The 24,731-nt window shown below is 44.9% G+C and overlaps 1 protein-coding gene across 3 annotated transcripts in view; it reads left to right on the forward strand.

Annotated features, from left to right (window-relative positions):
• Window positions 1-24,731, forward strand: part of znf385c (zinc finger protein 385C) — a 120,022-nt gene that overhangs the window by 43,896 nt on the left and 51,395 nt on the right. For all 3 annotated transcript variants that reach the window (XM_047570854.1, XM_047570853.1, XM_047570855.1), the window contains exon 2: window positions 3,848-4,177. In XM_047570854.1, coding sequence (XP_047426810.1) covers window positions 3,850-4,177 — 328 coding nt within the window. In that variant the 5' untranslated portion in view covers window positions 3,848-3,849. The remainder of the gene's footprint in view (window positions 1-3,847; window positions 4,178-24,731) is intronic.

Consider the following 24,731-nt stretch of genomic DNA (forward strand, 5'->3'; position numbering starts at 1 on the left):
AGCCCCCGTGTTTAATCAGAAGTCCCCTTTTTATCACGTCTATCTAACATTATTAATGTGGCTGCCTACCTGCGCGGGAGTAAACACACACATTCTCACACAAACAAAACCGTGGATAGGATCGGTGTGGCCGCGTGTGAATTCCCCCAGTGAAGCAATTTTATTTTGCCGGGACACAAAGGCGCACACACGCAGACGAGCACACGCAAGTCGACGGATGCCCTCCTCGTGCGCTGCCAGAGAACTGCTGCAAACAAAGATTAGAGAAAACGCATCAATTTATGTGCCACTGCTCTTTATTTACTCTCGGGCATGGGCTCGGGGTGATATGGACTGCAAACACGCGGCCCTGGCTTTGGACTCCCTAACCAGCCACGCTACAGTTGAAGCTTCTTCTTCACTGAGCTCTGCACTGATTCCTGTGTAATTAGACTCATTAGAGGACTGTGGCCTGGACTTTCCGTAATCAACGCTGATGCTTTGGACACGAAGACGTGAAGACTCAAAGATCAGGCAGGCTCAGTAATGACAATGCAGTCGTGATGACAGTAATGATGCTTTGATGATGCCAGTTATACAAGCGCCTTTATTCTCCCTTCATCAGCCGCTCCTTCTCTCTCTTTCCATGCGTCTCTTTGTGCCCCTCTGCCATCTCTGACCTGATGTAGTACGTGTCCTGAGCCCTGGTTGATTGGCAGGAGCATTCTGAATCTTACACGTCTGGAAAACAGATAATCCTCGCCCGCAGTCATACTGCTTACGGTCTCTTCGCTGTCAGTGGTGAGGAGTGCTAACTATTGATATATTACGTTTGTGTGTTTGGTCAGGAGTGTTCATTATACTTTCTTTTCTTTTTTTTTGTGCCTGTACATTTGTTCTACTTGTCTAAATTAGTGTATGGATGCGTGTGTGTGTGTTCTGGCTGCTGCAGTGCTTGTTGGCTTCTTAGGTGAACTGTTTTCTCCCAGTTGGCAGAATCCAAGGGCATCTTATGTTTTCTATTGTGACAGCGTACGCATTCACTTGTGTGTCTTTGACAGTTTGTACTGGATGTGGTCATACGATCCGTGCGCCTCCAGTTGGCTGGCGCCCGTTGTTGGTGTCTCCCTCTCACAGTGATTTAGGACCTGCTAACATGCCAGCAGTGTTTGCGCCGGTCCATCTGGAGGCCACTTTTCTGTCTGAAGCAGGACGGGCCCAAAGTGACCATGCTAGCTGTGGTCACGGTGTGTGGGGTGGGGGCGCTCTCCGGGGTGGGCCGGTGGTTAGAGCTGGTTTTAAGTTGGGGAAAGTGCGATAGTATTTCAGGATCAGAGAGCGGCAGACGTGAGATCATAAATAGAGTTTTTATTGCCGGGCTGCTATGCTGGGTGAGCCTGGGTCTTTCAGCGAGATCGCTGCAGTGATTGATGGTTCCCGTGTGACAAGGGGAGGGAGGAGGGGGTGCATCAGACAGCAGGCATGGCGAGGCTGGCAGAGTCTCCTCTTTCAGGGCTACCCCTGACAATCTCAACCTACACATCTCTGTGTGTGGACGCAGCGTGGGCTCTCGCCTCACGCAGCTTTTACCTTGAGCTGAAAGAGCCTTTAAAGTATCTACAGTCTCGACATACTCACAGGTGAAGGTTATATAAACCTTTCGGCGCTGGTGAGCCTCCATCATCCAGCAGGTGGATTCACAGCGTCCATACACAAAATTAGTTTACTGCCGTCCTGACGATGTCCTCAGACGTGTTATGCGATCATGTGTCTAGTTTACAACTTCCTGCAGCCCGGCTTATCAATTATAGATGAGGTGGGGGGGAAAAAAACACCAGAGGAGTAGAAGAGTGTTCTGTTTGAACGAAGCATAACAAACTTTCTAGAAATCTGTGTTACATGAAAATTAAGTTGACAAGTATGTAACATACACAGAGTTTAAAATGACCGTTAGACTGAAAATATCTCCATAAAAGCTTCAAGACAACTTGGCTAACATTTAAAATGCAGATGTTGCAGATACAAAATGCATTCCTCTCTGATCTCTCCATCCCTTGCTTTTTTTTAATTTATACATGGAACGAGGCTCTAAGGTTAAGTTTATTTGCATTAAATGGCAGAATTATCACAGCCGCCATCCGAAGCTAGCCTTTTTGTCAATCCCTGTCAGACTGGTCTCTATTATAACAGCAGTGCTTACAAATCATAAAAAAATAGGTCCATATCCACTTTTTCTCAAATCTATCTCTGTATCGGTCTGATTTTATGTCAAATACAAAACAGTCCCTTGATGTGAGGTTGTGACGAAGGGCGGAGAGATGTGATATGCGCCGCATGTTATTTTATGTAGGTCCTCTGTACGAGTTTTTGTTTTTACAGCCATGATAATTTGGGGTGGCTAGCTAAGTTGTTTGGCAGCAGTGTGAGGAGGTTGCGCAGTTAAGGACTACAGAGGGTTTTTTTCATTCGGTGCCAGGGAGCAGCGTTGCTCAAAGCTTTTGAGAAAACATCTGATGGAGCCTCTTGAGTGCTCCCAGATTGGCAATGTGAATAGCAGCTTTCATGGAGGCTGCTTGCTCTAATGTGTTTTTGAGCGCCGCGTGTGTGCGTGTTTGTGCGTGCGTGCGCGTCTCGCGCTTGTTTTTTCATCCATGTAGGTATGTATGCATCATAAACCTAACTTTGCTTTGGTTTATCTGTGTGTGCGTGCGTGTGTGCGTTTGAGCGGTTTTGGTGTTTTCGTAAATAACTCGAGGCGAAGGCAAAAAGCCAGCAGCATAAATGCACAGCTGGGTGTATTTCAGGGACTTTTTTCCCAATGATGTCTCAATCCTTCGCACAGCTACTGTAGACCTACCTTTTCATTTATTTATAGAGACAGTAGCTGCATGTAAAACAAACAGCTCTTGTCTTCGATAGCGTACACTCGAAAGGCTTTGTCTCATTCTGGCCACAAAAGAAATCTCACTAGTCGCTTTAAATATCACCTTCCAGCTTTCCCGTTTTGACCCACCTCCCCCACATGCAGCGGACAGCTTTGGTACAGTGGTAGCTCTTGTAGGAAGAGCGTTCGCATTCCACATACTTGTGTATGATGCACTTGCTTTTCTAATTTGAGCCGTATTGTCAGACAGGTTTCATGAGTCGCGGTTGTCTTCCGGTTTGCCTGTCTGATCCAGGCGCTGCTTGGCTGAGATCCTCCACAGAGGCAGCGGAGCTAGTGCTGCAGCGTTCTGGCTTGCCACGGGTGCACAGACGGCAAGCAGGCTTGCAGTCACCACAAATGAAACAGCTTGACAGAGGGGCTTCAGAGAGCCACACTGTAGCACTCTGTCTCCCCCAAGTGGTGCCTCACCGCTCCCCAGGACCACCGCCACTTGGACTTGCGTCTTCGCAGTTTGGCCCTGTGTGCATTTGTGCCCAGACGTTCTTTTCAGCTCCCTAATGTCTTCATGAGTGTGTGCATATAAAAAAAAGCAGGTGCCGGTGCTCGGAGGGTGCCGACAAGCATGGCTACACCGTGCGTGGGTAAGGTCAGATTCCACACGCTCCTCCACAGTGCTTTAGGAATTAGGGGTATTTTTGCCTCTATGTCCTCTGCAGCTATCAGGCTTTAACAGGGTGTCTTTGTATGCTGCGTGAACCGGGTCAGGCCAGGCTGGGAAAAATGATACCTCCATGCTCAGGATACAGCACTTAACCGCCTCATGCTGTGTTGCACATGTAAACACTAGGCTTCTTCAGAAAGTGAAAAAACAATACGGCATCTTGTAGCCTAGATGTTAACCTAGGGATATCCAAGGCCCCATGCCGTTCTTCCTTTTGGATTCACCCTCCTTCTTCCTCCCGCCCTTTTCTCCCACCACAGGTATGAAACGTCCTTTCAGCCCATCGTTGCTGAACGCCGAGCTGGACAGGAGGGGGCTCGGTGCTGGGCTGGGCATGCAAATGGACAGCGAGGCTTGCTGTGACATCCAGGAGGAGGGCGCAGTACTGGATGAGCAGGCGCCAGGGGGCGCCCTGCATTCTGCACTCCTGCACAGACCCAAAAGGGAGAGGAAGCAGCGGAGCTACACATTGTGTGAGGTCTGCAACATCCAACTCAACTCAGCCGCACAGGCCCAGATCCACTACAATGGCAAGTCCCACCAGAAGAGACTCAAGCAGATCAGCAGTGGCAAGATGCCGAGCGACACAGGTAGGAGTGCTGCCACACTGGCCATTTGTTTGGTTTACATTGCAGTTGAGGATATACATAGGGAACAAGTACTTGGACTTTGTAATCTTGTCTGGCTCACTAGGGTCAGATGAACAGAATACAACAGCACGTTCATAGTGCACTGTCACCAGCCTCCGTGTGCCAATCTTCCTGTGCTCGTATTCAATAGAGGTTAAACAAATTGGATTCTATTTGCTGAAACGCGTTCAGACAGAGCCTTGGGCTGAGGACACAAACACGCGCGCAAACACACGCGCACGCACACAAGCGAAGCAGAACTGAGTGAACTCAGCAAGTGAGAAGCTAATTAAGTGCTGGTTGTGTTTGATGGTTGTGTTTCTGGGAGTGAGGCGGCTGGAGTAAAGTTGGACATTTTTGTCATTCCAGTCACAGACTTGTTTAGGAGTCTCCTGCGGTGGAATCAGTCCGGATAAGTTTTCTCTCATTTGCTGTTTTCTTCGGCTTTGATAAAGGGATGCACAATACTCACACGAAGCAGTTAAGACAGACACGCGCAAAGCACACGGGCTGACGATAAGCTGACAGACAACTGCCAAAAGCAAAACACTCGTAGTACTGTATGCAGATTTAAATGAAACCCAGATCAGACATAAGTTTAACTAGTTCAAAAGTATCGACAGGTTGATATGTCTGCTAAGATAGTTCTCACTTTTAATAGGTTGCCCATTTTATTCTTCAGCAACCCTCAAGAAAACCTACCATCATTCTTGATGATAAAGTTGCCTGAATCAAGCAGTCATACGTATGTACCCTCTAGAATTATATACAACGTTCGAATAGAGGCGGCAGTCTGGCCTTTGTTTGGTTAGGCCTGTGCGTTTGCATTTGCCTGGGTTTGTAATAGATCTTGGCAGCATTTCAACCGCCACTGCACAGAAGCAGGACTTTGTAACATCATGTTTTATTCCCAGTATTTAAAAACAGTTTCAGGCACTACATGTGAAGTCCAGGCATTCCCGAGCAACACACTGTTCCATCGACACACAGTTAGACAGTAGAGCAGTGCCGCGGCACTGTGCTGCTGGAACATGTGTCCTGAAGACAAATACTACATTATTTGCCTTGAAGAAATCAAAGGAGATGATGACTTTGTTTTTGTAAGTTCAAATCTAGTTTTATTAGCGTGATCAGTACAGGATAATGCTCTTTCTTCTTTTGCGTGTCACTTTTCGTCATTATAGGATTAGTGCAGTGGAAAGAAATGGACAGAGAGAACAGAAATGGCATATAGGAAAATGTAAAAGTGAAGGCTTGAGGTGGTTAAAATTAAGAAATGGTTTTATGACTCTGTCTTGTATAAAGCCAGGAAAGATGATTCTCTGTCAGTGGCCTTGAGTGCTTAGGTAGGAGTCTTTGCGAGGGATGGATGGCTCACATGCTTCCATTGTGGAGGAATCATTGAATTATATTAAGTGTAGTTCATGTATCGTCCTCCTGGGATCACTTAAGTCAAGGTGTTTTTGATCTTTTCTCCCTAAGGAATCAAGCAAGAATCCGCATAAATTCTATTAAAAATGCATTTAATATGAATGACCATCAATGTGACTAGCGTTGCATGTTCAGAATGTATTGCAGCCTTCTAACACCAACATGGCTCCAAGTCACTGCAAGAATCCCAGTGACTCTGGAGATATCTCTACTACAGATGTGCCAACATATTTTACTTACACAAAGCAGTGTTTTGTGACAGCCGAGCCACTGAGTGTGACCATGTCCGGCTGCTATGGAGAACATCGCTGAGGGTTCGCATGTATGTTATATCTTAAACAAGCCATGGACAGAGAGTAGTACCTTTTGAAGCAGTCTCACAGTCTCACGCAGGGATTCTCTTATTCTTACCTTCACCTTTTCTCAAATTTGCAGTTTGCGTCCTCCAACTGTGTCTCCTCTGTTTTGATCAGCGCGGCACTTGTCAGCATCCTCCTTGCAGCCAGTCTTCGCTTTGGGTTCCTGTGAAGGGAAGATATGCCGTCTTGCCAAGTGTTTCATTGTTTGAACCTCGTTGTCTCTAGCTTCGTTTTGAGGTCGGAGTGTCAGGGCGTTTAGATGCAACGAGGCATGGATCAAGGGTCCTTAATTCTGCACTACAATACGACCAAAACTTTATCATGCACGCAGGCCATTCGTTTGTGAAGTCTAAATTTCCAGTTTAGGTACATTGCTGCAGGTAGTGCAGACTGCATATATAAAAGTTTATGAGTGTGTGTTTGTGTCGTCTTGTCTAGTGTGTGTGTGTGTGTGTGTGTGTGTGTGTGTGTGTGTGAGAAGCGGGGCATGCTGAACTGTTGTGGTGTGCAGATTCTCTCTGACATGCAGTCACAATCACACGGCCTTATCTCTGCTCACCTTCTGCTGCCTCCCCCAGGCAGCCAGCCCTGCTGTGTCCTCAGCTCCACCGCGGATCCTCTGCCGCTGCGTTATGTGTGTCTGTGTATGTATGCGCGCATCCGGCTCGCCTGGTTCAGATATTTTTAGGATTCTTAAATGCTACGGAGTCTGCAGCTCGTGCTGGGCGAAACATAAATACGCGCTTCGGTGCATCTGTTTTTGTGTCAGCGCACATATGTAAAGTGAGGCATCTGTGCATGGTATGGACGAGCATAGGTTTATGGATCTCATGAATAAGAATAAATGAAATAATTTGACTCTGTGTGTTTTTTGTGTATGTGAACCGTCTCCTTGTCCATGTGTGTCTCCCTCCCTCTCTGCTTCACTGAGCTGACAGTGGGTCCAGGCTCTTTTTTTTTCTCTCTCTCTCTCTCTCTCTCTCTCTCTCTCTTTCTTGTCTCCCCTCCTACCTCTCTCTTCTCCCTCTCTCCCTCCTCCTGGCGTCGATGCTAGACATGTGGAGCAGCCAGTCCTACCGCAATGTAGAATGTGTCTGTGATTGAGGGATTTCGCTCTGTTTTCGTAGAGGATAAAGAGCCTTGCTGACAGATCTGGATGAGGAGAAGGAGTTGGGGATGTTTGTGTGATCAAGTGCTAATTTATGCACTTATCTGGCTGTTTTTATAATAATGTTCCATAACGATATTTAAAAAAATCCTAGTCAATACTAGCTGACTTATTTTTCAGTTCAGAGGTCTTCAACAGGGGGTCCGCAACCCATTGGGGGTCTGCGGAGGTACTGCAGAGGCGTCCCAAATGCTTTGGTTGATTAGACATTTTATATATATACATATATATATATATATATTTTCCCCACAATTTTGTCTCACAACACATTGCCATAGATCCAACATATTTTAGTAAAGGGATAAATGGAGGCAGAAGACGATATCTGTCAGTCAGCAGTTCACTCGCTCGGCGATACAGGAGCTGTCTCAGCAGCGCACCGTTTCACACAGAGACCTGTCAATCTAAGCCTCCTGTACACAGTAGGCCCCGCCCCTATCGCTGCTGTGCCAATCAAGAGGCAGCATATTACGCCCTGACTCTGTCAGGTTTCTGTGTGTTATTTGAATAGATTAATATTGGATGCAAATTGATTATAGTGTATATTTATAGATAGCACTAGTTTAATATAGAACACATATAATAGGTAGGGGGTCCCTATTTAATCTCGCCATCAGTTTGGGGGTCCTTGACCTGAAAAACTGAAGACCCCTGTTTTAGCTGAATCAAATTGATTTCCAAAAGATTTTTATTTGTAAAATATCCTTTTGGACGTGATATTTACTTGATAATGCTCTGCTTGTTATGGTTCTGTTATGACTCCTAATACTGACAATATTTCATTCAGTCCTCAGTAGAGCCCATAGATGTTTACAGATACTGATATGTGAATATATGAAATGTGTTTTCCTCAGCAATAAAAAAAAAGAAAAGAAAAAAAATCAAGCAGTGTGAAACGTTGCAAGAAAGGAGATTGCAATTCTCAATGAAACCTTAAATAATTTACTTAGTAAAAATGCTCCATATGTCAAGCCTCGTGTTCTGTTAGGAAGAGAAATTCTAAGTTTACGCACAAACCTTGTTTATTCTACTACTTGAAATGTTCAGAGACCTAAAGGAATTAGACTGTCCGCTCTCTGAATGCACCAGTGAATGATTTGAAAATGAAATGCCAATGCTGTTTCAAGGTTGTGTTTCAAGTATTTTAATAATTTTTTATTTCTAATGTAAAGTCATTTCAATGCGATAATGTATTTACTGAACATTCAAAGTCACATCCACTTGTTCTGAGCAGTTTTCTTTTGCATGATTGCGAGCATTATAATTAGTATTGTTATTAATTTTGGCCAAGGATGCCCACTGAAATATCAAAACTGGCCCTAACAGAAAAGCCTCGTGCATGTGGACTCGTACACTTTGTTCAAATCCTCTGTCAATGACACACACGTGGCTGCATTGTGTGATGCTATAAATCACCTTCTCTTTCAGAGGAGATCATCAAATGATGATGGAAGGGTGAGAGAGAGACAGAGAGAGAGAGAGGAGATTAGGGAATGGTGCTGCAAGCCTTGCCTGAAATGACCCAACATTCTGACAACCGTGTTTGGTCATGTTATGCTTGTTTGTGTTGTCTGTTGTGCTAGCTCTGTTAGCTTTGTTTGGAGGCGTGAATCCGCGGACATGTGCATCACAGCACTTGCATCATTATTTGTTTTTCCCCTGGTCCTTCTTGTCCCACTTTCTTTTGATTTGTGCATATTTGCACGGACTGTATGTTAGAGTATGTTTGTGTAAAGCCTCTGACTCTTCTCTTCACGGTTAGTCCCTGTCTGACTCCATCTCTCTGGCTCTGTTTTAATAAAGCGTGAATAATTGGATTAAAGGCAAGGATTTTTCTGCATGGACGCATTTGCACATCTGCATTTTTATTTTCGTGCTGCCTTTTCCTGTTTCCCTTCCGCATCTTTGGTGAAACAACTTGTCCCTCTGTGCCCGTGGACATACGTACATGTGGATCCGTCGTCTGTGTGCGGTGTTTCTCCAGTGACCTCACTGTCTGTTCTCATTCTCGTAATTGTTGCTGCTGGTCGGTTGCCATGTCTAATTCCGGGAAACATTTATTTAAATAAATTAGACAATAAATGTGAAATGCAAATCACTCAGAGGCCAGTGAGGGTGTGTTTGAGGTTGCATTATTTTAAATTCTCACTTATTGTGCTTTTCTTTTCCCGGTGTGTGAAATATGCCGTGGCTGTGGAGTCCTGCACTTTGTTCCCGAGCCTTCACCTTCGATCCCCTACTTGGTGCCCTTCCCTCTCCCTCTCCTCCACGTTGCCCCAGGGTGCAGCCCTCTGTGTGACGGCGGTTCAGTCTGTGGGAAAAGGTCGAGGGGCACGCCAGGTCGCCGCAAGAGGCCCGGCGGAGCTAAAAACCGCGAGCCGTGGCGCACATACTGTAAGGCCACAGAAAGAGGGGCACGTCTCTTAAAAAAAAGCTCCGGCGTCTGTGTTTACCGGGTTCTGACAGGTTGACCGGCCCTGTCTGTTTAGAAGGCCAAATGAATCTCACTATCAGCCCTTATCTGCCCTGTCTCATACACAAACGCACATTGCCACAGCTGCCTCGGACATATCTGCTAGATGAGCTGAGCTGTTTGCCAGTTTGCTAAATGTCAGAAAATATCAGGCGGTTTCCACAGTGTTTTGTCAATTTGGTCGTCCAGCACGACCTTTCTTTTCTCTTTCTGACTCTCTTTTTGACACACATTCCCCGTCAGTGTGTATTGTCTTTTTATCCTTCAAAAAAAAAAAAAGAAGTTTAAATTATAGTTAAACTTAAAGTATAGTTTTTTTTTGGCACACAAGCATTAATCATGTGCACATCATGGAGAGATCCCTCCCCACCGCTCTGTATATTTGATATAGATGCAGCAAATGTACAGTGTGACCCTAGGGACTGCTCTCCCTGGTGGTTCACTGCAAAAGAGGCTCATGAAAGCTGCCTCTCTGGGCAGAGAAGATTCCCTTTAACCCTCCCCCTCATCTCACCTCCACCTTAGCCGTCCACTGATCCTCACCATTACAGGCCTTTGGAAGGGCAAAATTACAGCAGAGTGACAAATTACGAGCTGTATCTAATGGCAGAAATGGAGGTTAGAGAGGGATGAGGTAGGCAGGAGTAAAGGAAGATAGGAGGGGATAACGCGGGGGAGGTAGAGGAGCGGGGACGAAGAACCACAGCAGCAAGGCTGAGACAGAGGAAGGGGTTTAAGATTAGGAAAGAGACGACAGAGGCTGGCTGGAACAGGGAGAGCGTCTGGTGGTGTGTGTGTGAGAGAGACAGTGAGGAGCAGACGTAGACAAACACTGTCATTTACAGAGCGAGGCAGAGCTGTCTGCTAATGGACACATGATGTATGGCCCCTGAAAGTTTGCTCAGCCTCCACAGTTCCCCAAGTTCACGAGCACGGCCTCTCATCATTCACGTCTATTGCCTCGCCGGCACTAGCGAGGCACTACGGCATACCAGAGGCGTCTCTGCGGAGGGTCACAGAGTTTTTGTTTGCCAGCGGTGGGATATAAGAGCGTCGTTTTTTTTGTTTTGTTTTTTTTTTGGTTCTTGATCTAATTTCATGAGAGTCCTTGAATCGCATCGAATGAGCGGAAGCAGCGGCAAAGTAATCCGACAGTGTTGGCGCGTTTGTTAGCGCGCCGCGTGGGGGACCTCCAGAGACCTTCGCTGTGTCGTACATGAAACCGAAGTAGACAGGCTTTTGGAAACAGATGTAAACTAGAGGGAATGAGAGGAGAGCCAGGGGGTGGGAGGAGGGTACGTATGGCGCACTAACAAACGCCCAAATCGACATCTCGCTGGGGTTACATGACAACAGAGCTTTTTGTCTAACACACACACACACACACACACACACACACACACACACACACACACACACACACACACCATCATGTCTTTACAGTAGACTCTGTTTCACACAGAAAACATTTATAAGGATTCAATCAGGATATTAGGATATTTTATTATTAGGAGAACTTTATTTTATTTTATATTTGCCTCAAAGTACTTTTTTATAATTTGTATAACACATTAGACTGAGAGTTTTCTAAGACCATCTAAAGGGATTAAAGCATAGGTCTTCAACAGGAGGTCCGTGACCCCTAGGGGGTTTTGGTTGATTAGACATTTTATATATATATATTTTTTTTAAATTTTGCCCCACAATTTTCCTCTACAAATTTAAATACACAACATGATTCCCACATATTTCAGTAGCATACGACGTTATCTGTCAGTCAGCACTTCACTCATTCAGCGATACAAGAGCTGTCTCGACAATGCACCGTTTTACAAAGCGCGCTACACTAGACCTGTCAGTCTAAGCCTCCTGTACAGTAGACCCCACCCCTCGCTGCTAGGCCAATCACAAGGCCGCATATTACACTGACTCCGTCAAGTTCCCCGCAATTATGTATGTTTATGTCAGGTATGCTTATGTTTAGGGCAGTTGCCACATGTTTGAAGTAAAAAAAAAATGAATATTTGAACCTGTGTATTAGCACCAGGCAGAGTTTAATATGGAAGGTAGGGGGTCCCTACTTTACCTCTCCATCAGTTTGGGGGGCCTTGGTCTGGACCCCTGGATTAAAGGTATAAAATGAATTAAAATAAAAAAGATGGAAGTGCCATAATCGGTTAACAACAACAGTTTGAAACAAACTTTTTGTTTTCAGTGCATGATGATGTTCTAAAAGCTCGTTCCGTTTGTCTCCTCACATTCATCGCTACCTGATCTTACCTGCAGTACCGTTTTCTACTTCTTGGAGGCTTTATGCAAACAATCCCAGGAGCCTCGGAAGCATGTCCAAAAGACACAGCTACAACTCCTTCCTTTGACGCGCAAGCATGCAAACGCACTCACACACACGCAAACTGCCATTTAGAGAGCGAGGGAGGCAACTCATGGATGATTTTCATTGTTATTCATGTATTAATTTATTCGCTCATGGCGGACGTGAAACAGGGCTGTAATATGCAGATGTGGGTTTGTTTCTCGATGGGAATTTTCCGGTCCACTGCCTCTAGCTGCCACTAATAATAAAGACAGGCAAGAGAGGTGGAGGAGGAAAGGGGGGCGGGGGCGGTGGGGGATTGAAATGAAAGAGGACAAAGAATTGAGAGTAGGTAGAGAGAAGGTAGAAAAGGTAGGAGTTGTCAAGATGCCTCCAGTCATACAGCAGCTATCTAATCCTCCCCACGCACCCTTCTGCACACACTCACACACGCATACACCTGTGGTGACCAGGTGTGATGTAGCTGTGAATGATCTTGCCCTTGACATGAAGGTGAGCGTGTAAGAGTTGTCTTCCCTGCATTGTTGACAACCCACCTGAGCACCTGCTGGCTGTTGCTCCTCTGCCTGCAGTTGAGCAGCAGAAGCGTGCATAAAAGATAAATATATATATATTTTTTTTATTGTTATTAAATCCTGTTTTTAATCTGCTACCCAAGGGATACCGTAAAACGTCGACACCCGCTGATCTGCAGCAGTGAGGCTTAAAAGGCCACAGCCGGCTACTTTCTGACCCCTCCTCCGTGACTGCATTTATTTCTCAGCTCATAAAGAAAACAAATATCCATTTTATACAGCTGATAAAAACCTAATGCATTTTCATACGCCTCTTTATTGAAATTCTCACTAGGAGTTGTGCCGTCTTGATAAGAAAAGAAGGAGTCGTGCAAACTGACTTCTTCACTTCCCAAGACACAAATAGCCGAAGAGATACCCCGTGGCCAATTGGCTGTGAGACACGTTGTTTTCTGCATGTGTTGTTTCGCCGTTGTGCTGGGGTTGGCTCCTGCGGGAGGGTCATAGGCGTGGAGTGCTGACATGCTGGAGGAGTCAAGGACAAGAAGCTAACAGGCAGCGAAGGGGTGACTCTATCTGCTGTTGGCCGCTGCATTTATAAGAGATATTAACCTCCTCCTGTCTGTGTGAATGAGGGGCGGAGCGGCAGCCGGGGGGAGATGGAGGGCAGAGGGAGGCCCGGGAAGAGTTCCTGCAGAGATGGATGAAACTGAACGCCGGTGATACAGCAACACATCTCAGATGTTGAGCTGTTTAGAGTTAAAATGGAAGAAAAAAAAGAAAAAAGAAAAAGAGGAGATGAAAAGAAACTTAGGATGCATGCTGTCGCTGCATCAACATGGAGGCATAAACATTTTATAAACCATGATCCAGTAAAATGACCATACATACATGAATCTGCTCATCATACTGTATACTTAATGCATTTTCACAAGGCACTATTTTGATAATACAATTTTAGAATATGCACTAAATTTAGGCTGTAAAGTTGGGCTTTTTAACATGAGGATCTATGGGGATTCGCTCCCTTTTGGAGACAGCCTCAAGTGGCCACTCGATGAACTGCATTTTTTTGCATTTGCGCGTGGGCTTCATCGCTCAGACCTGGAGGTTGCCGCTTGGCCTTGGCTGAAAGTTAATGAGCAGCACTGTCAGATGTGAAGGATAAACTGATCGAGGGAGTAAAAATAAAAAGCAGCAATTACAAACTTCCAAAGAGCCGGATAACAGGGAAAAGTAAACAAAATAAATTATTTAACGTGCGGATTGAACAGTTTCAGAGACGTGAAACAAACAAATGTTGTTGTTTGGCTCAACCGGGCCTCAGTGCTTCATTTCATTCCACGTCATGTAAAAGTGTACGTTGTTGGCAAACAGACAAAGTTTCCTTGAATCATCGAAGAGGAACAGATCAGCAGATGTGATGGTGGTTTACCATGAATATAATGACATCCAATAAATGGGATGTCAAAACCAGTAAAAAATTAATTGCAGTGCAAACATAAATGTGTCAAATTCATTTTCATTCTCATGAAATGTGTCCTCCTTTTTTAATCAATGTAATATAATATATGTTTGCATCTGATCTGTGTCCAGAATAACTGCACATATAATTGCAGTAATACAAAACAGGGCCTAACACTACCACCACCAGAACCAATGTCGTTTAGTACTCAAGTGAATGAAGAGAGGTGTTAACAAAGCATTAAACAAAAAGGACAACACTGAAGCTGTGGGGGAGGTTGTGCTGCAGAAAAAAAAGGGACATTATCAAGCAGAGTGTCTGAAACTTGATCATCGGTGTTGGTAAATTGGCTTAGTTACGTTCGGCCACTGTAAACACAAACTTCACAGCATCCATCTTATTCCCCTCTGATTTCTAGACACACGCGCATGGTTATCTGGAGCTGAAGCCTGCAGGCATGCACCCAGGCCGTAGTCCAAGCCGTGTCAAATCAGCAGAGTCTTCACCAGAGGCCAAATCTGTAGCGTATAATTAGCTTTTAATCAGCACCCTCATTCAGGCGAGCAGTAAAGATTAGCCCAGCTTGGGCTCTGCTTAAAATAAGCATTCATAAATGCGTGTGAAAGCCTCTGACCCATCGCATCCAATCATACACACACAATACCAAGCCCCCTCCCTGCAGTTCTCTCTTCTTCTTTTTTTTTTCACTTTCCCTGCTTACGCCTTCAAAGCTCCTCTTTATCCCCCCCCAATCCTTCCTTCTTCCTGACTCTTCCCTGAATTTGTTTCAGATTTTCAAGGGTTGTCAGTCTACCATTGTAATTTTTACAGGAAATGTACAGCAACCACTTTGCCGACTTGCAAGGGCACAAGGACACACACAAACACGCAAGCCTATACATAACCGAACAAGGCTGACCTCAATGACGCCGTGTGCGCTGGAGGGTCTATTTGGATAATCCAATATGGAGAATTTAAAGTGAGTGTCTTTATTAAAAAAGCTGCTGGGGTTCGAGAGTGTAACATTTTAGATGAGCTCGTCTCATCTAATCCCTGCCTCTCTCTGGGGTGAGCCGCAGCATTTATGCCAGTAATGAAGTGCAGTGAGATGAAAGCCTTTTTAATGGGATTTAGTTAAACTGGGACACAAACCAGAAAGTCAGCGAGATGGGGAGGAAAACACTTCCTCATCCTCACCGCCAACGTCATTGTTGTTTCCGCTCTCATGGATGGCTGCCTTGATTATTTAATGAATGTGTGTGTCACCTCTGTTTTCTCATGGCCATGGGAAATGTCAGCCACGGACCTCTTGATGTAACATTTTCATGTCCTGATTTGGTTTTTCTTTTTTTACCCCCTCCTTTAATTTTCCAATCAACTGGGTAACTTTGTCTTCAATCACTGCCCATTAAACACTTCATCCTCTGCGGTTTGCTCTGAACAAAGAGTGACTGTGAATCCTGCATGTTCAGTCGGCTCATTGAGCGAGTGTGTGTGTTTACGGGTGACAGGCTGGGTGGCTGGTTCAGGTTCGGTGTCAGCCAGCCAGCGTGTACTGATTTAGTTCTACATTTCGTGTGTGTGACAAGAGCTGCTGCTGCTGGAGAAATGCAAGGTGACATGGAGCAAGTGTGTGTGTGTGTGTGTGTGTGTGTGTGTGTGTGTGTGTGTGTGTGTGTGTGTGTGTGTGTGTGTGTGTGTTGTTTTTCTGACTATGCTATATCCATCTCCCATCGAGCCATTATGCTGTATGCGGTTCGCAGTCGGTGTGCGGAATAAGAAGAATCCCATGCCAGAAGTAAAGCGAATGCCCCAAGGCGGTCTTTTTACTCTGTGATCTACAAGACACACACAGACATAGCAAGATAGAGCATCACTGCTTCTTCTTCTTCTTTTTTTTTTTTTTTAAAGCACCATGAGACCTAGAACTAGCATAAAACATACATAGTGACAAAGCTTTTCATGCAGAGCGGATTTCTCGGTATACCAAAAATGGAAGTGATGGGAGCTGAGATTTGGAGGCAGACAGACGTCATGTTTTAGGAGAGCTGTAGTTGGGGGGGTCATGTTAGGTTCCACATATTTCCCCGCATATCTGTTCCTGTTGTCGCTTGTTATTCGAGCCTGGTTGTGTGTTGTTGTTGTCACTTTAGTTTAATGTAGGTTTCACTGCGAAAACAAACAGTCCTACGCTGTTCTAGCCCAGCTTGACTCAGTCCTTATCACCATATGAGTCTCGTAACACACCATTTGGATTTCATTATGGAGAGCGTTTCAGCTGTTAAAGAGAAAAAACCTCCATAGCCCTCAGATGACACGTATGAATATGTCACTGTTACTCCTCTGTAGATATCAACTGCTATGGATATTTTAGGGCTGATAATAGATACAGATTTATTTTCTATTTTTTTTTTTTTTTTACCATATTTGGACCCCATACTGCTTTTTTTCTCTCATAATGATAACAAATGTTACAAGTCTCAATTTAACCAAAAACATGAACATTTATTGAACTCACAGATTAAAAAAAGGTAGGGCATAAGATTCTAGGGTCCCTCTCATCCAAGTACGTTTAGTTTATAGGTAGAATTAGTCTTACACCTTGGCTTTAACCGCAACACATATTCCTAGCAAAAGCTTAACAACAGCAACCGATCTAAACTGTGGACAGTGGTTGATTGACAGCCTGCACTATTAGCTTGCCAGAGAGAGAGAGAAAAAAAAACGTCAGCAAGCAAACTCCTACTTAACAACAACAGTAAATGTTAGAGGCTGTTGCTAATGACTGTGTGTGTTGGTGCTGAGTGATAAAGTAAATAGGTCTTTGTTTGGTAACCGTTTAAAACCGTTTCCAACTCTTATTTTTAGGGATGCTCCACACGACCACAAGCACTTTCCAGCTTCCTGCTGCACGCACTCTGTTAGTCGGGGAGGGGCCATGTATGGGCTGCATGGGCACAGGGCTGCCTGTGGATGCTCCTGTCTGTAAATCTTGCCGATATCAACAGAAAACGGAAATACCGCTACTCCTCTGTCCATCACTGCATAAAGACCCACCCGGACTTTGTGACTGGCCTGGCACATCGTTGCTGGGGCACAATCAGTTTCCAGCGGAGCGATCATAAACATAAACATAAATGTTGTTGCCGTGGCAGGTCTGGCTGGCTTCCAGGTTTGCACTTTGCTCACTTACTTGTATCCATCCATGCGCTCCATTTGTCACTACACCTATTTCTTTTGTTTGTGCACTTATCCTTCACAGCGTGAAGTTCAATTGACTGCAAACGGTTCACTGAAAAATGCTGATTTTGTAGAGTGGCACCCAAATAAATTGCCGTGAATAAATGCAGACCTCTAATTGTAGTCTACGCGGTGCTCATTGAGCCGTCTATGTTATTCACTCTTCGGACCATTGAGAGTGAAATAATCCAAAATCTAAGCATAGCAAACAATTCAAAGAAAACTTAGAGGCGTCATTTAAACAATGTCCTTCGAGTCCACGTGCCTGGAAGTGCCACCCTCTGGGCTCTCTGAAGCCGCAAACAAAGTAAAATGGGTTTTGCATACCAGGAAGCAAATCGCTGTGAACGGCTGTCGCAGTGAGGCGTTCATCCTGTGAGATCCAGTGTGTGTGACCGACGCTGAGTCCAGCTCGCCCGAGCCAGCCAGCGATCCTGCTGCTGCTGCTGCTGTGATGAGTTTGGCTCATGACCTCCTTGGGGCTGCGCTGCCATATTGGCCCCCCGCTTATTGTTCTGTCAACAGCATCTGTTGGGCCCGATAACAGGATTAGACCGGACCCCTATAGGCCTGCTGGAGCGAGCCTGGATTAGCCAGCAATGCCTGTCTTTTCATACATGTGAGGGTCGGTGTTTGGATGTGTGTATGAGGATGTAATTTTAAGAGACAAGCCCTTATTTCCTGTGGAAGAACCTACGCTACAGCGAGTGGTCAGAAACAGACTCTCATCCTCCGTGTTGTCCAAAAGATAAAGCCTGGTTTTATTTGCTATGAGCTCTTTATTTCCCAGATGGCTTATAGCACCCAGAACATGTGGGTTCATGGGACGTGGGATTTGTTTAACGAATGGACTCTGAAATGTGAAGTAAATTGTCCGTGATTATCCCGACCAACAGATTCAAGGTTAAGTGAAGGTCCAGTAAGGACTCTGTGTTGCTCATGAATGTTACACGTGTCTCTCCAACTTCATTACACGCTGTCCTGGTTTTCCAGGTAATAAATGGTTTTCAGGTCAGATGAGCAGGCCTACAGATGAATACCTCAATTAGATTCCCGTAAAAAGAAAGCCAGTGTGCTAAAAAAAAAAAAATCTTTTTAAGCTATTGTCTTGTTTGCTTCCTATTTGGACTGTTAAGTCACATCCGAAAGTCAACACAAACAATGGCTCGTGAAGTACGCACAGGCTGGCGAAGGTCTCGGCGCAGGATGGGGATGTAAGAGGGGACCTAGGATGCGATGTCACTTAAGCTTGGTAAAAAAAATCTCCAGAGACTCCTCCATTTCCCCCCGGAACACACTAATCCCTCTTTCCCCTTCCCACGTTTCCCCCCACTGAGAATATACCTGCTAAAGTGGTCATGCCCCTGTGACATTCCTGCCAAGCCCTGCTCTGCCTGATCCGTTCAGTTCCACTTGACCCAGGAATTTGGCGGTATTTTAGATTAAAAGAAAGGTTCTCAAGTGCATGTGAAACCAGGTTTACTGTGTTTGTTTTTCCCAACTCTATGCGTTTCTGTGTCAGAAGAAACAGACAGACAGGATGAAAAAAGAAAAGCTAAACCCACAGAGGCTCGGAGCACAGTAGTGTCTGAGAAAGAGAAGCTGTGGAAAAAAGTAAATAAACTAGTTGTCAGTCATGTACTACTCTCCATCTCTTCTCTTCCCCGCACCGTCTCTCTAATCTCCATCTCGCTCCACTTTCAGAGGCTGTAATCAGAGAATGGACTTCCAGTCTCCTAGCAGATGAAGCCGTTGCGCAGCTGCATGTCATGACACACTTCCAGTCCTACTGTTTATGCGCTGTCCAGCTACCATTTTCCACGGCTCAAAGTGACGTGCACGTAATTTGAGACATTTCACCGAAAAGCAGCTTTCCCATTTCCTCTCCCATCCCGGCTTGTCGAGGGCTGCATTTAAAATAGCTGGCGGATGCAGTGTGGTGATTGTCGGCGTGTACAGCGGGTCACGGTGACTCGCCGTCTCGGGCTGCACCATTCATTTTCGTCCGGTCGGTTTATTCCGACGCTCTACAGTAGAGGCGGCCAGTCGCCGTGCCTTAATCTCACGCTTCCTAACGGAAGCAGAGCTGAGGGACGGACTTAGAAGTCGTGGAAGGATGCAGTTTTAATTTCTCCCGGCCTCCCAATCTCCCTCGCGCCACCCGGCCGCTCTTGACATTGTGCGCACAGTATCAGTGTTCACAGCTCGCACAGTACACGGCATAAAACATCAATACGTTGTTTTATGAAAGATGCATACCGTGCACACTCATTTCTTTCTTTCTACGTCAGAGCCTTTCAAATACATGTTACTTCTTGGATCATTTATAAGATTCTGTCTGATGGACCATCATCTGAGAAAATGTTGTTGGTGTAAACAGATGAAATGTAAGAGGAAGAAAACACATCACCCTTGATCACCCTGTCAGGTTTGTTTCCATGGGGTGTGCCCACACTTTTATAGCTTGCAAACTATTTTTACAGTGACCAAGTCAGAATGATCTACCTGCATTAGAAGCATCAGGACCCTTTCAAATTCTCTACACAAAGTTTGCTGATGTTTTGAGTCACGTTTATGCGGAAATGGAGAAACTCTGGCAGCTTGCAAATGTAGATAGATGATATACTAACATCTAAAACTACCCGCGCCACCTTTGCCGCCTACGTCGGTCGTTCTCATTTGACATATTGGGCACCCCTGGTCTACATTAACTTACTGCTCATCTGTCATAGGTACTGTATGATTTTATTCGTCGGGACAAATGTATGCCCTGTACAGTAGAATAATGTGGAGGTCAGGTCGGATGGGTGCGTAGTAATTACAGGTTTGACATTAGAAAGATGACAGCAGATGAGAACAGAGAGCTCGGTGATGACATGCAACCACTGATCCTGGGTGGACACAAGCCAGAGGGGCTGCATCCTGTAACTGATGCTTTAGTTGCCATGACTATGGAGTCTAATATGTTGGAAAAAATCTTAACAAGACGTTGTTATTGAATGTAATCCACTATGAGACTTCTGTTGTGTACGTTTTGTACCTCTGACCTTTCCTATTGTGTGATACGATACAAGTCACTTCATTAGATGTACTGATATATAACCCATCCATGAATGCTTGCAACTTGGTGAGACCTCTCAGTGACTCTGGTTCAGTAATTCATGGAAACTGTGAGGTGCCCTTTAAGAATTTTTTTTTAAGAGAAATTAGTCATGCCATCATGGAAGCTCATATTGTGTGAATTTGTGTGAAGTCCCATCTAGAGAAGTGCATTCTTAGGCTGTGAAGGCTGTGGTGTGCGCCGGTACGTTGTGCATTCTACATAGATTAATGAATGAACTGTATTAGCAGTTAACAGAGTGGAGTACCACAGAGTTAATGTGATGGTAGGGATTTGGCCACACAAGTCAATGAGGATGTTTATTGTCTACAGCCCGAGAGGCTAAACTCAGGGCATGAAACGCTCTGAGGCTAATAAAAGAGTGAAAATGAATCAATGCAAACACTTCAGTATCAATCAGCTGCTGCCTGCTCCTCCAGCTAATTAATCAGTAATCAATGGAGGGGCCTTATTGAGCCTTTAGAAGAGAGGGTGGGAGAGGATTTGTAAACTGAAGTGAGCTCCTTCTCTCTCTGTCTCATTCTCTCTACGTTGTAAAAAAGGGGAGTGTTTTCAGGGCTTCTGAGGGCACCGCCTCAGACTCCGCTCACTCCTCTCCCTCCGTCTCTCTCCCGTCGATCAGTCTATTGTCTCACCGCCACATCGACTCCCTGTCACCGCCTCGATCTATTATTTGAACTCCTCTGTCTGTCTGCCTCTCCCGTGCTCTCTTCCCCTCCACCCTGTTAGCCTGTTTCTGTCAAACAGTTTTTCATTCCGTTTCTTCTCGCCGGTCCCCCGCTCTTCATCCAGACGCTTGCTCTGTCTGCTTTTAACAGCCGTTCTATCATATATTTCCACATCTGTCTCTGCGCGTGCACGCGCCACAGGCCCTCTGGCTCTTTTTGACGGGGGGAGTCCACGCGTTCGAGCGCAAGCACGCGCGCAGGTCCACGTCAGCACGCGGACAGATACACACCCAGATGGTGTGCAGGTGTAGATATGACATAGTCCAGATATTGCGTCCTGCAGTCCACCTCACAATATGAAACAGCCCAGGCTAGATTCCAGTGGCATAGTTGATTCTCTCTGTTCATGCCTTTGTGGTTTGATGGTTTTTCCTCGTCCTTCCTTGGGTGTACTCGATTTGTGTTTATTTGCCAGTGGGCCTTGTACCCTCTCTGGCCATTGTCAGTCAAATTTTTATTTTTTTGACTTTTTTTGTCTACACAGTCCAAACACTATACAGGAAATATTGCACTCTTAAGCCTGCAGTCATTATATGATTGTGTTTAACAGTTATTATCCATAACTGCTACCACAGAAATAATCCGCCATTATTCTTTGTGGTATGACTCATGCTTGTACTGTAGTGACACAGTTACGCATGCATACACACTGGAATTGCACAGTGGTGCTTGCGTTGTTGCCATGTGGATTGTTTCCTACAGTATGTGCGTATGTTTGTTTACCCGTGTGCGGCGGAGGAGGGGGGTGGTGGTTGCGGATTGTGCTTGGTCCACTAGACCCCTCCCAGTCAGAGTGGAGCTGTCTGAGCTCATCAGCTTTAGACTCGCATGGCGCCCTGATCTGCCCTGACAGCCAGCCACGGGAAATGATGGGACGCGAAACCGCCCACAGCACCCATGTGACCTGGCGTACCGGGGTGGGGGCTTGGATGGGATGAAGGAGCAGGAGGAAAAATGAGGCAATGTATCCTCACAATGGCAGAGGGGCAGAAGCCACAGCCCCGTCTGGCACAACACAGACCTGATGTAGAACACCTTGGCATGCACACACACACACACGTGCGCATGCGTCTAGATTTCATAGACAAATAGATCCGCGCACACATAGTGACATTGGGTGCAGGCCACGACTGCTGTGATATTTAATCCGGTTGAATGGCAGTGAAATGTATCTCAGCAGGCCTGGCTCCAGACCTTTATTGTCTTTCACTCCCCATGTCTGAGATGCTCTGACAGACACAAATGGGGAGAGGAGCACACGAAACACACATGTGGGGGTCCAAACATGTCACTGACATAGAAAGAAACCTACACTGTCAAGAAGACAGCGTAAATGCACAGTGTATTAAGTCATTTATCAATTTAAATCAGCTCATAGGTGTTATTTTAATCATTTAATGAGAAACACACACACACACACACACACACACACACACACACACACACACATACACACACACACATATATATATATATATATATATATATATATATATATATATATATATATATATATTCTACTCTATATATTCATGTTCATTTTGGAGAGAATGTTACAGTATTGGCATGGAGTTTTTCATTCTTTGTTTATATCATGCAGGTTCCCTCCGTGCAGAGTAATTCTTCCCAGCAGGCCTTCATAGACAAGGCAGAGCGGGGTTATGGGTCGGGTGGGGCTGTAACTAGGCCCTGGTGTGGAAAGAGAGGACAGACAGATGAACCACGCGTACACAGAGTTTTTCCGACGTCCAAATCCTATAGTACTTTTATGGGCCCCCCCTTTTTTTTTCTTAAAAAAAAAAAAAAAAAAAGGATTTTCCAGACCCACCATCAGGTGCGTCAAACGTTGTCATATTTTCAGGCGAGAGCAATAGCCCAGTGTTTCCATTGGGTCGTCAGTGGCTCATTGCATACCTCACAGTGCATTCCCTCATACACACACACACACACACACACACACACACACACCTCAAGGTTGCCTCTCTTCGCTGTGCTTCTCTTTCCTTCCTTCACATGATGGCCTGCTGCCGTGCTGTCACATTATGTAAATGTGATGAAATTACGCAGTCCTCTTTTGCCTATTAGTACTCTGTTTTTACTGTCACCACTGTCACTCACCAGCTTTGACATAATCATAATGTCTCTCTATTAGGGTATCCAGTTGCTCTCTAAAGCAGAACTTTGTTCAACACACTGCACATAGTGGTTCCATTTCCAGCCTACCCAAAAAAAAAAAAAAAGAAACAATGAAAATGGAAATAGAAGTTGAGCTGAAGTCATACGGCCCTTTAGATAAACGCTGAGTTGACCGTGCTCAGTGTGCGAATGGCTACTAGCCACATTTATTATGTGAAAGCCCTCGCCTTCAACTCTGAATGGCCTTATCTCCGGTGTACAAAGCAGCATCCTGCCACTGCAGTGACTCTCCTTCTCTTTATCTGACTCAACAAGCACACGCGCGTTCACTGGCTGTCTCCTCGTATTATTTATTGAACCCAAAGACGCACGCTCTCTCAAGGTGAATACAGGAAAGGTGTGCAAATATGTGCGTGAGTGCTGTCCCCAAATATAGCTACTTTTTTCACACTGTTTATGTTTTTATAAGCACGTACTCTCAGACAAGCAAAGTGTATAATTGGAAAATAAAAAATGTAGTGAAATGCTTTAATACTTTTTTTTCTTTTTAATACATTGTTGGTTGGAGTATTCACAGAATGTGTGAATTATAATGTGGGTCTAATATGTGGTAATTGTACAGCCCGAAGCTGTTCTACTGATATTGAATGAGAGATTGATTTTTGGCCACTGTAGTGTCTGAGTGTTGTAGTGAAGCACTGAAGCAGAAGATGATCCTTCATTCAGTGTCATGACTGTTGTCACTCTAATCTTTTTTTTTCTTTTTTCCCTGAATGATGTATGTACAGTAAGAGCTGTACATCAACCTGATAATACAGAACAAATGTTTTTAATTCTTGCCTTCAACAAATACTCATGCTGACATTCAACGCCGTTCCCCTTCGTATTCTTTCCTATGTGGTGGCAACACAGGTGACTCAACCCAGCAGCAATTAAGAAATAGAAGCACAGTCCAGCATTGTTCATTCATCACATAGTCACTCTCACTGGCCAAGGAAGTAGGAGAGTGATAGATAGGAGACCCACAGTCTGGCACACTGAGAAACGTTCAAAAGGAAAATAGAAAAATGTGAGCAAAAGTATCCATCTGATATTGATATATACTCTATACTCTGATATTGATATGTTCCAGAGAATATTTAATAAATACTTTATCAATATAGTGACTACTCGTGAGGAAAGCATTTATCTTTGAATTGGAAAGGCCACAAGGTCAATAGAATCCATATGCCCTTAGTATATCAATATCACTTAATTGAAAATCAACCTCATTAAAGTTACTTAAATGCTTCATGGAAAACTGACCAGCTGTTCAAAAAGGTCTTCTACTAGGGCAGAAACAATGATCATTCACACAACCCTAAACAGGACTACTGTAATATGACAATATGGTATCATAAAGCTATCCAACTTCGAGAATGATAATGGCAGATGACGTGAATGATATCAGAAAGTGTCTTCCCTCTCAGCATTCCAAAAATGTTTAGAGGAAGTACGAGCAGAAATATTTACGTCTAATCGTACGCGTGGGTGTTTTCACACGG

This window comes from Mugil cephalus, chromosome 20 (genome assembly GCF_022458985.1).
Source record: "Mugil cephalus isolate CIBA_MC_2020 chromosome 20, CIBA_Mcephalus_1.1, whole genome shotgun sequence".
NCBI classification, from domain to species: domain Eukaryota; kingdom Metazoa; phylum Chordata; class Actinopteri; order Mugiliformes; family Mugilidae; genus Mugil; species Mugil cephalus.